The sequence below is a fragment of the Brachypodium distachyon genome, chromosome 3 (genome assembly GCF_000005505.3).
Source record: "Brachypodium distachyon strain Bd21 chromosome 3, Brachypodium_distachyon_v3.0, whole genome shotgun sequence".
Lineage (NCBI taxonomy): Eukaryota > Viridiplantae > Streptophyta > Magnoliopsida > Poales > Poaceae > Brachypodium > Brachypodium distachyon.
In genome coordinates, this window is record NC_016133.3 from 21,812,946 (window position 1) to 21,824,542 (window position 11,597).

The 11,597-nt window shown below is 45.5% G+C and overlaps 3 protein-coding genes across 6 annotated transcripts; 2 read left to right on the forward strand and 1 right to left on the reverse strand.

The window, feature by feature from the left end:
* Positions 1-1,581: 1,581 nt before the first annotated feature.
* LOC100838499 (deoxyribodipyrimidine photo-lyase) lies at positions 1,582-5,803 on the reverse strand. Of its 4 annotated transcripts, none has more exons than XM_003573760.4 (10): positions 5,280-5,785; positions 5,022-5,170; positions 4,746-4,942; positions 4,408-4,648; positions 4,041-4,198; positions 3,884-3,920; positions 3,729-3,787; positions 2,608-2,689; positions 2,097-2,168; positions 1,582-2,004 (listed from the first exon to the last, which is right to left on the reverse strand). In XM_003573760.4, exons 1-10 carry the CDS (start codon positions 5,620-5,622, stop codon positions 1,831-1,833), a joined length of 1,512 nt encoding a protein of 503 aa, XP_003573808.1. In that variant the 5' UTR covers positions 5,623-5,785; the 3' UTR covers positions 1,582-1,830. The 4 variants fall into 4 exon arrangements, 1 of the variants encoding a protein (XP_003573808.1); XR_731477.3 differs by having other exon boundaries at positions 1,823-2,004; positions 2,608-2,805; positions 3,868-3,920; positions 5,280-5,803; XR_731476.3 differs by having other exon boundaries at positions 1,823-2,004; positions 2,608-2,805; positions 5,280-5,798.
* A 2,034-nt stretch (positions 5,804-7,837) lies between these two features.
* LOC100838811 lies at positions 7,838-8,471 on the forward strand. The gene has a single exon (XM_003573761.4). The coding sequence runs from the start codon at positions 7,951-7,953 to the stop codon at positions 8,293-8,295; it is 345 nt and encodes a 114-aa protein (XP_003573809.1). The 5' UTR covers positions 7,838-7,950; the 3' UTR covers positions 8,296-8,471.
* Positions 8,472-10,025: 1,554 nt separating this feature from the next.
* LOC100834511 lies at positions 10,026-10,707 on the forward strand. Its single transcript, XM_003571660.4, has one exon. It carries the CDS (start codon positions 10,160-10,162, stop codon positions 10,481-10,483), a length of 324 nt encoding a protein of 107 aa, XP_003571708.1. The 5' UTR covers positions 10,026-10,159; the 3' UTR covers positions 10,484-10,707.
* The last annotated feature ends 890 nt before the right edge of the window (positions 10,708-11,597 follow it).

Consider the following 11,597-nt stretch of genomic DNA (forward strand, 5'->3'; position numbering starts at 1 on the left):
CTTGAGATGTACCTCAGATCCTAAATTCTTGTCATGGTTCTAGCTCAAATTTGAACTAAAACAACGATAGAAATTTATGCGGAGGGAGTACCATATAATAGAAGACATCTCAGACCTGTTCAGATTAGCAAAGTGCTTGATTTTGTTCTTAGATTCAGTTAGATTTTGTTTAGTTCTGGCTAGAATGGTTTGCTCAGTCTTCCATTGCTGTCCTTCATCAGCATTAATATCTCCGCGTATACTGAGCTCATTTAGTTGACGAGGGGAATATCCAAAAAGAGCCTGAAATGGAGATGTTCCGACAGAAGTATGGTGACTAGAATTATACCAAAACGTAGCAAGTGATCCTATAAAAAAAACTTAGAAAGTGATAGCCATTGACATCCTTTCTTTGGTTCTACAAATGAGATAGGATTCTAGGCATTGATTAACACTTTCAGTTTGACCATCAGACCGATGATGATGAGCAGTGCTCATTTCCGGTGTAACACTAAGGCTTTTTGAACAATACCAACGCTCAAGGCTTTGAACAATACCGACACTTCTTTGTCTGTCGTAGATTCTGTACCGTGGTGTAGTGAGAATCCACATCGGCCAGGCCGAGATCCAGGTCGGTAGAGCATCCTAGGAGTTCCACTGCCTCATGTAAGGAATCCAGCAGGGATGACACCATGGCACATGATGCCTTTCCATCAGCTTTGCACGGTGTGAGAGTGGAGGCAGCGGCGCCTCCCGGATCCGGGCCTGATCGGGGTGTGATCGGCCATTGAGGCGTCGTCCTGCTGCACCGACGACTGAGGGATCGACGTGGTGGTGCGCCGTCGACCGGACGACCGTCGTTGTGCGACGGAGGGCGGATCCGGTTGAAGGATAGGACGGTGTGGCAAACTGCTCTGATGGAACGGAGGTGGACTTTGCAATCACTGGAGGGTGGGTCTTGGTCCACATGTCAGTGACCGGAAAACCACTATGGTCATGGCTACTGCCACCCACAAGGGGTATGGATATAACCCATCTCTGCTCCGGTGAGTGGCCGCGCGTCGCATGCGCAGTGCCTCTCCTAGGCAACAGGCCGGGCCCATCGTTGAGGCCCTGAACGCGGTGATGTGGATGTAACATTAGTTTTTGACATTGTTCTACATGTGATTGTGGCTGATCCTTCCATGGCCGTGGTGGTGGTCATGGTTGGAACCGGTTCGGCGGCTTTAGCAAAAAAGACAAGCACATGAATCATACAAAGCCTAAATCTCCCCAGCATGCGGCGGTCAAAGTTACCTTTTTCTCTTACCCTCAACCCAATAGATCATGTTTCACCCATCCAATTTGTAATAGCGGTATAATTTCATTACATTTACATTACTTTTTTTTAATCACATACGGACAAACTCCAATAGCTTGTCCACAAAATTTCCGACTTGGCTTGGTTAAAACAAAATCCACTTCATTTTTTGGGTAACTTTTCCATTTGTATTAAGGTGGTTCTGGCATTTCAGCTTTTATTAAACAGTACTCAGTAATGAATTTAGCAAATACAGAACGCATTCAAAAAGAATGTATAATGCTACAGATCAACACGTTTACTTGGATTGAATGCAACCAATTTTAATAAATGCTATTTCGCCAAATTTATCAATCATCAGAGATTACAAGAGTACCAGCTGCTGTAACTGATGTGAAGTTTAAACCTATATAAGCTTTCTCTAGCTAACACAATGCTCCAAAGTAAAGTGCTCAGATGTTGACAGCAAAAGGACAAAAAATGTCATAAAACTATTCTAGACCAGATTCAAACTCTACGGCCAACTGTTGTAAGTAGCTGAGGACATGTACTCAGACTTTTGCATGCTTGCTTGCTGAATTTAGAGGTTCCTCACTTTTCCTCTTCTTGGATTGAGCAACCAATCTTTTTACATAAGAAATGTAAGCATCGACATCGAATTTTCTCTTGCAACCTGCATAGTTCATGTAGCGTATCTTCCCAAATACCGGACGCTCCTTCCAACCCTTAAAAATTAGTAATAGCATAAGAATACTAGCAAGTTTCTGATTGTGGCATTCATAAGGTTAGTCCTGTGAAATGAGCGGAGCACACAAACCTGGTCATGGAGGCCACATATGGACCACATGCAACCTGCATAGCCATTGGGGTCCCTGCCATCTATCTGATACTGCAAGAGATTAATCTGTAAGATTTTGTTGAAAAACATTTAAACGTAGACTGCTCATGGACAACTATTACATAACCAAAACAATCTACAAAGGTATTGTTTTTGATAGGTATTACCAAAGTGAGGCAAGACAACCATATACATAGCACCAACCATTTCAAAGCTTCTCCCATTGTAAAAAATGGTAGCTAAAAGTATAGTAGATAATCTAGTAAATAGAATTTATGTTGCCTCGTAATAAATAATAAAACACACTCATCAAATGCAGGTGCTTGCAGCTGATGGTTAGAATGCATTCTCACGAGAACTGTAGTCATATAACGTTACATAGAAATTCTGCAAGTTCAATATCTTCCTGATTATGTTCGACGTATTAGGGTTATTAGCCAAAATGCAATCCAACTCTACATTGTGTGTCAAACGTGCATGTAAAAATTACCTTGTCATTTAAATATATTGCTATCGAAAGTGCTTCGTCAGGTCCACTAGTCCATTCTAGAATCTTTTTGGCCCAATACATTCTGCAGAAAACTATCATCTGAGGGCAGAGAAATATATTTTACAAAGAACGTAACTGCAGAAGCAAGGATATGGAAGTCTTTCTAGCCCCAAAGAAAACTTTTTGGCCCAATACATTCTGCAGAAAACTACCATGTCAGGGCAGGGAAATATACTTTACAAAGAACTTTAAGTGCAGACGTAAGCAAAAGATTTGGAAAAGCAGTTTTTCAGATCCCAAATAAAAATAGAACTACCTTTTGCTGTGTCAAGGAGAAAAACGTCTAGCAAAAGCTTAGTACCAAACATATTACGAACTAGATGATGCCTCGCACGTTGTCGCGGAAATTTTTAGTTAACATACGTGAGCCCACGTTGTTTAAGGAAATTCTTAGTTAACATACATGAGTAAAAAGTAGCAATAAAAGAGTATCCATTGAAAACATATAATGTAATTGTATGATAGATTATACATTCTTCACTTGATGGAAATAACTTGATGGAAAGTAACATGCATGCATGTGCAAAAAATATGAGTTTCCCACTAAATAAATGTGTGAAGAAATTAATGGTGTGATGATGTGGCATACTTGCATGTTTAGAGAAATCAAGTAGTGGGTTTCCCCTACTTAGATATAGAAGATTTTCACAATCAATTTATTAATTTCCACTTGCCCAAAATATACTTAGAACCTGGATATTAATTAAAAGAGTGCAAAATAAATTCTCTACATGTCATTTGTGCTGAAGTAGACAAAATTTATGATCAGAGATAGAAAACTAAACTAAATCATACAGAATTACCACATGTTTCATCTATTTCCTAAGGTCATGAATGACAGGACATGCAGTCAGGAAAAGAGGAATCCGTATTCAATGGCACTGTAAACATATTCATTATAATTCAAAAAAAACAAAAAAGTACGAAGACCCATCTGCAGTTCAGAGGACCAATGTGTCAAATTATTGTTTGTTCAATTTTGCGCATGAAATCAAAATGACAAAATATCAAATACAACGTGTAAAAACTATGGTATATGAAGTAGGTATAGTTTATTTTACCGCATGAATCCATGCATTTTCCCATGGTGCACCATCTCCAGTTGTGATGCATTCCAGAGCTGATAAAGGTCCCAAAAAATGCAACTCAATTTGCAGGTGAGGTAAGAATGACTTTAGTATGTGCAGCAGAGTACAATACATTTTCTAGAACATACAGGATCAGCTGTTTTTGCATTTTCAAGTTGCTCCCTCCTGCAAGAAAACATAATTTCTAGTTAGCAAGCAACAATAGAAGGAGCCTTGTGCCCTAGTAATGGCAACCAGAAATATGCACTTGTAAGGCGCAAATACAAATTATGAAGGAGGACTGACGTGTAAATATGCTCTCTTTTATCGCCGGCATGATCTTTCAGTGTCTTCCTAGCCCACTCCCAAGCACCAGCTAGCGAATCATAGTGAGGCTGGTAATAGCAGAAGTTGTCAGCTAGTTCCCTCCTTATTATCAGCTCCTCCAAGAAAGCATCAACTGACTGTTTCCAAACATTTGATGTTTTCATACAGATCAGTCATTAGTCTTTCACTGTCAGATAACAAGATGAATGTAACTTCAGCACAGACAATTCGATTTGAACTTTTGAAGTTTGGTAGCTATATACAAGAATAATATTCTGCCATTTAATATGTTATTCCGTTGCGTCAGGATCTTAATTCACAAACTTAACTAAGTAAACAATGGCACCTTCGGACTAAGATGGCGGCACTTCTTTGCCTCAAGAGCACATCTCTGTGCTGAAATATGTCCGAAATGCAGGTATGGCGAGAGACCAGACAAAGCCTTCGGCTTTGTAGGATGATTGCGGTCCATGTCATAGTTCTTTATCCTCGTGGTCAGGAACCCATCCTTGCTCCCCAAAAGTGTCTCCAGCGCTGCCGCCTCTCCCGGCTCACACCAGTCGATCTCCGGCACGTTCTCTGCCTCTCTGTTAAACATCTAACAGTCAGTTACCACTTGTAACCAACTCCACACTTCATGGCTCACAACACAATTATATAAATCCATCGCACGATTTTCAACACCTGCAAACCCTGTCGATGAGCACATCCCAGTCAATGTCTTCCGGCAGCTCCCCGTCCCATGGCACCACCTCTGGCAAACCGGGGAAATCAACCAGGTACCCGTCCAACACCTTGCTCACCTTGCTTCTGAAGGTCTTGGCAGAGTACTCCAGCTTCCCAGACGCCGCCCACACCGGCACCACGTTGTGTGCGTCCACCTGCGTGCAGATGCCCAATGCCACAAATCCCTCACCGTCCGGGGATTCCGTTGAAAATGAATTGCGGTACAAAAGTTACCTGGTGAACGGCCACACCGGCATCGTCACGGCGCAACTCCCCGACCACTGCGTCCAGTGCCTCCCGGACTGGCCGCAGCGGCGAGAAGTCGGCGATCAGCGCCGACGCCCCGAGCCGATGCACTAGCCCCGGGATCTCCGTGGGCCCACCTGTCAAGCGGAGTACTACTATTTTATTCCTTGGCCGGGAAATGATTTCCCCTCCTATAAGACCACGGGGCCCATATGTCAGTCTGTGATCGAAGAAAGAAGAGCGTACCGATGAGGAGGAAGAAGGGAAGGCGGCGGGCGGCGGCGTCGGCAGCAAGCCGGCGGAGGCCACGTAGGAGGAACCCGAGCTGGCGGCGGCGCGCGGAGAGGAGGAACGGCTTCGGGAACAGCGAGAACGCGATGGCGAGCGGGGCAGCCGCGGCGGCGGCGAGGCTCGCCGCGTGGAGGAGGGCCCAGTTATCGACGAGCCGCTGGTCCCGCAGCATCCAGTACACCACCGGGCCGGGCCTCGCGCCGGCAGTGGGCTGGCCCGGGTGGAGCACCCGCACGCGAGCCGGGTGAACCAGCGCCGGGCCCACTGGGCCTGGGCTTACGGTGGCCGGCGGCGTCATCGCGCCGGCCGGAGGGAAGACGGCGTGGACGGGGCTACAGGGGAGAGGGAGGAAATGGAGGTGCGCGTTTGATCCCCGCCTGCGCTCGGTGTAGGAAGGCTGGGGCAGTTGGCCAGTTGGGTCATGTTTCCTTCTTCTTTCTTTGAGACCATTGGGTGACGGGGTTGGTGGTGTATGGACTGGGTCTTCACCAGGGAGATCAAAAGGGAGTGGGAGTTATGGCTAAGAACCCGCCACGTCCACCGCGAAGAAACGGGGTAGGGTGCTCGGGCTTGCGCATTGGATAGACCCGGTGCATAGGTCGGGGTTGTTCTGTTGTCTTGAATGAATCGGATGGCAACGGCCGACGGTGATTGGTCACTCGAAATCTGTCTATGAACATGATCCAGGGAGCTCTATTTTGTTTGCGGATGAAGTTTGCGGCGGGAAACCTGGAGACACGAGCCGTCGCCGCCGAACTCCCGCTTGGATCGTATAATTGGTGTATTGGACGGCAAAATCGTTCGGCTGACATGGGCCGTATGCCAATTGCCAACTAGTAATGGGCTTTGCCACTGCTATAGGCTTTTCGGATTAGCTTCTACTGTTCATGAGATTTGTTTTCCTGCCCCTAAAAAAAATATTGTTTTCCTTTGCTCGTGGTGCGAGTAAAATTTCATCTCATTCTTCCCAGTCTCTACATTAATCGACGCACACAACATTTTAATTGCAAATTTTTATAAGTTATACAAATCACTGATCATAGATTCGGAATATAAAAATAAGCCAACAAAAAAGATCAAACATATATCTAGACGTCTAGTGTATTGACAGCCAGCCCAGTTGAAGACCATCATTCATGAATTATTTTTAATACATTTCAAACAATGATTCCTTTGTTTCAAAAGATATTCATGTAATTCATACAAGTACAATACTCCCTCCGTCCAATAAAAGATGTCTCAAGTTTGTCAAAATTTGTATGTATGTAACATGACTTAGTATATGCATGCATTCAAATTTAGTTAAGTTGAGACATTCTCTGTTGGACGGAGGAAGCATGTTATTACTGTCTAATCATTACTGAAAGAAATGAAAGACATTACTGCAGCATGACTATAGGTTGAACAATCCATTGTTATGTATTGTGATGCGATATGGTAGCACTTTTTACCTTTTACCGTTCAACCTGTTAGTTTGCAAAAACACGTCTCCGAAAGAGTTTACTAACAGATTCATTTTCTACCTGACCCGTCGACAAGGCTAGTCAATATCAGGTGGTTGACAATGTTCTAAGTGATCTTAAAGATTCTCATCTATTGGGGTGATCGCGGCTCGTGTCACTCTCTTCAAAACATTCAATTAAATTTATACAGGTTTGGTCTCTCGCAGCTTTTCTCCGAAAACATAGATGACTTCGAGACCGTGGCATAGCCACATGGTGTTTGCCATCAACCCATCCATAGACCCCATATAATCGAGGCCCAAAATCAATTAATTAATTAAATAAATAAATAATAGAGCTAGCCCACGGCCAAGTCTAGATGTCTTGTGTCCTTGACCCCCTCATACTGGCGTACTCCTTTTTCAACTCGATTACTCGAACACAGGTGTGTTCTCCCACGTTCGATCTCTGTTTCGTTAATAAAACAAATATCGATTGGTGGGTTTTCACCGAGCCAAGCGCTCAAAATTAATCTGTCCGTGGAAAGGAAATTTGCCTTGTCCACCATGCTTTTGACATGCATGCATCTAGCTGATTGGATCCCTTGGTTAGATCTACACCCAACCGTGGTTAACTAATTAAGATTAATACTCCGATAATTTGCGTGAGCTACCAAAGCACATGCATGGATATGCATCATAACCAGCAAGTACCAAACAATCACATGCACCTTTTTTGTGTCCTTGCGTGGACGGTCACATGCGTGCAAGGATTGCAAAGCACATGCATGGATATGCATTGCATCATACTGTACTAACCAGCAAGGCAGCAAGTAGTAGTGGCATAAGCGATGATGAGTTGATGACACGGTGGGGGCTTGGTTCGATCCCGATCCGACATCTCCAATAATTAACAAATCAAGGAAACAGAAGGAACATGACAAGGGTCTCCCCGTAACATGGGTCCGCTGTTCGCTAATCTCGATCGCGGGGGTCTCCTGCACTCCACGTTACCCCTGCCCCCGGCCAAGCGCTCCCATCTAAGCTTAACTAGCGTCTATAAAACACGGAAAGCTAGAGTGTGCTAGGACCATCGATCCCGTCGTCTGCTAGCTGACTGCTGTCTAGTCCAGTACACTCCACTCCACCAATAAGCTAGCTTGATCTAGAAACAGAAATCGATCCATGGCTTCGTTAAAGCTCGTCGCGGCGCTCGCGGTCCTGGCCGTCTGCGCGGCGACGGCTGCGGCGTACGGGCAGCAGCCGGCGCCGTACCGGCCGCCCAAGGAGAGCTGCGAGACGCAGAGCAGCTACTTCGTCAACTGCCTGCGGCTGGGGTACGGCGAGAACTGCTGCAAGGGCGTGGTGGAGGACCCCAAGTGCTTCTGCATGCTGGAGGCCGAGGCGGAGATCCACTGCGTGCCCGGGCGGAGGTTCAGCGCGTGCTCCGGCAGCGGCGTCGCCAAGGCCGTCAAGTTGGCCGAGATGAAACTCTCCTGCATGAAGAACCTCAAGTGCAAGCATGCCTGATACTACTACTAGCCATCGGCATGCTACTTGTTTTTTGTCTTGTGTCTCTGTGTGCTATGGGGGTTGGTTGGTTGGTGTGTTCCGTTTGAGTGTGCGCTAGCTGTATTATCCGTGCGTAAACTATGTTGTTTTTATTGGTTATTATTATGTTACCCCGCATCGTCGTTTCGTTTATTGCACGGTACATGTGTCTTTAATTAGCGTGTCCTATCTCTACATCAAGGGCTCAAATTCATCCGCCCACTCAGTCCACGCTTCCAAGCAGGAAAAAGAAAAGTAAAGAAGAAAAACACGCCCGCACTCATACCGGCCTATATATCGGACCAAAACATTCTTCGTTATCTCATCTTTAAACCCGCTCCTTCACGAAAAGAAGATGAAATGCCACGCATCGCTAATCTGCCCAATAACACCATCGTCGATTCACCGAATCGAAACACAAATGAAACAAGAGGAAGTGACTGTGATTTGCTTCTCCCAAACCCACACACACTCGGTGATCACTATTGTCATGGAGGTGGATGACCATGAGTGCGACCAGACGCCATCGTCGCAGTCGGTGCATGCCCATGCCCCTGTTGCTCCTTGCTGTTTGCGGTGGTCGCGTGGTGCGCTACACCTCGTGTCTCCGGTCTCCACGGCGCTAACATGCGTGCCTCCGTCTTAGGAAGCCGCTCCCCAACGACAACGAAGGTGATCGAGGAGTAGGATCATGAGATCATCTTCTTCCTCATGGGCGACGAGGATGGTTAATACCACGAGCTTTGCTTCTATGTACAACGGGGAGTAGTATTACGATGATGGGCAAGAGGATGCAGTTGTGATGGATCTGGAGCACCGGATATGCTTTACCCTCAAAAGGGAATGTGATTGTGATGATGCCGTCACACACCACCTTTTTTTTGCGGGTACTGTCACACATCAACCTTCCGCCTCTCTCCCTAGAAAAACCCGATGCTGATGAAGCAAAGCGAAGAGTCGCGTGCGAAGCGACATTGGACCGTGGGCTCTGGTGGTGCATGGTGGCTATGACTTGATCTGTTGGTTTCGAGGGTATGGGGTCGTCTCAATAGCCACATGTGGTTTGATCAGCTACGTATAACTAACAGCCAATTACCATGAATGGCAAAACTCTTCAAACCGTAAGGAGATAATAATGAGTCTGGACTGCACCTGAACCGACTCAAACTCGATTTATGCGAGGCGGGTGGTGGAGGAGGCGGAGCGTGAGTGGTAATTTCTTCTATTCCCTTTGCTAATGAAGAGAAAACCAACATTTCTTATATTTTTTTTTCTAGAGAAACATTCCTTATACTTTGGTCTCCCACCTCTCCAAAGGAGACTGTTTCACTCCCCTCAACACACTTATACATGGACTTCCTCTCAAAAAGAAAAAAAAACTTATACATGGACTTTTGATGTTTTTTCTGAAATTAATTAGGATTTGGGCCTTCGACCCTTGGCCCATTTACTCAGATATTTGTATTCGCTCAAAAAAAAAACTCAGATATTTGTACGTTGTACTAAATCAAGCTGTTAAACATGTTTACCATATGTGTGTGGATTTTGCAAATACTATTTGAGAATGTAATTCAACTTCTCTCAGATCCTTCTAAATATTTACTCTATATATTGTTCTTTTCTCAATTTATAAACGGGCGTCGGGCCTTCACGTGCCAGCGAAAAAGGAAAACGACAATGGTCGCAACACGGGTCACATGATACGCTGCCGCTGTGCCGCTAGCGCTAGCTCGGAGCGCCTGTAAAAGGGACAGCCGACCGCTGTCTGTAGACTACTAGTACGCCACTAAATTCGATCTAGATCGACCCCAAGCTAGCGAGAAATAGCCAGACGCACACATCCATGGCGTCGTCATCCACGAAGCTCGCCGCCGCGCTCGCCGTGCTTGCGCTCTGGACCGCGCTCGCGGCGACGACGGCGACGGCGTACCCGGCGGAGAGCTGCGCGACGCAGAGCAAGTACTTCATCAACTGCCTGCGGCGCGGGTTCGGGCCGAGGTGCTGCGCCATGGTGGAGAACCCCAAGTGCTTCTGCGTGGTGGAGCAGGAGGCGGAGATCCGCTGCGTGCCCGGGCGGAGCTGCCCGAGCCGCGGCGTCGCCAAGGTCGTCAAGGTGGCCGAGCTGCACCTCTCCTGCATGAAGGACCTCAAGTGCAAGCGCGCCTAGCTGATTCACACTAGTGCTACGTACTGTACGTGATTAATTAGCTAGCTGCTTCGTGTGTAGTACAACTAGTACTTGTTTTGATTCCTCGTGTAGCTCTGCTGGTTACGGTGGTTTTGGTTTGTTTGGTTTGTTCCGTTCAGATGCGCACCCGTTGTATAAACTGGAGTACTACGATGTTTTGCGGTTTTGCCTGGTTAATTAATTACTTCACGTCGTTCGTTCTTGCCCATCTGATTTTTCTACGGGTGGATTACGCACAAGTGCAACAACCACGTCTTTCCAAAGAAGTACTCATCAGATCCTAACAACTCACTGAGCCTTCTGAGCTGTTTCTCCCGATAAAATTGAACGCAAAAGAGCATACTGAGCACGTGACAGAAGCGTATGTTCACTTTCAGTCTAAATCACACCGTGTCGGCAAAACTGGGTTGTGTACGGGTATAGGTATACCTAATTGCATTCCAGCCAAAATATTGTGTGCTGTACGTTGTGCAAGATTGCATTTAGCAGTAAAAAAAATTGGCATGAATATCCAAAATGAGGCCTCGTCCAACATCAGTTGATACATAGCGATTGTATACCTCTTCCGTGTACAATACTAATACGTAACATTGTTAGGTGCATTGGAGACACAAAGACTTTTTGTATTTGGGGGTTGCTTGAGGGGAGAATACTTCCACCATACGCTTCTCACGGATTGAGAAACCTCGTGTTAGCCACTTAAGGAAAATTTGTCGCTGATTCTACGAGTAGTATCTCTCTGCTTCGGAGGCTCAACGAGTGTCTATTTAAAGAAAATTGTATTCTTTCCGTTCCATATTAAATGACTTTCTATTATATGTATCTAGACGTATTTTAATATATATAGATACGTCCATATTTAGACAAATTTAGGTCACTTAACATGAGACGGATGGAGTAGTTGACACCAGATAGCCTTGCTAGAATTACTAGAGTTGCTATCATATAGTGTGAAAATCATAAAAGTGGTCTTTTTGAAAGTTCACCAAAAGGTGACCTTAATAGAAAACTTTAATTAAATCAAATTCTTTAGTCAACGCTAACATTCCGGTGTTGAAAAAACTTTTTTTCATGGCAAAATGAGGAACTGACA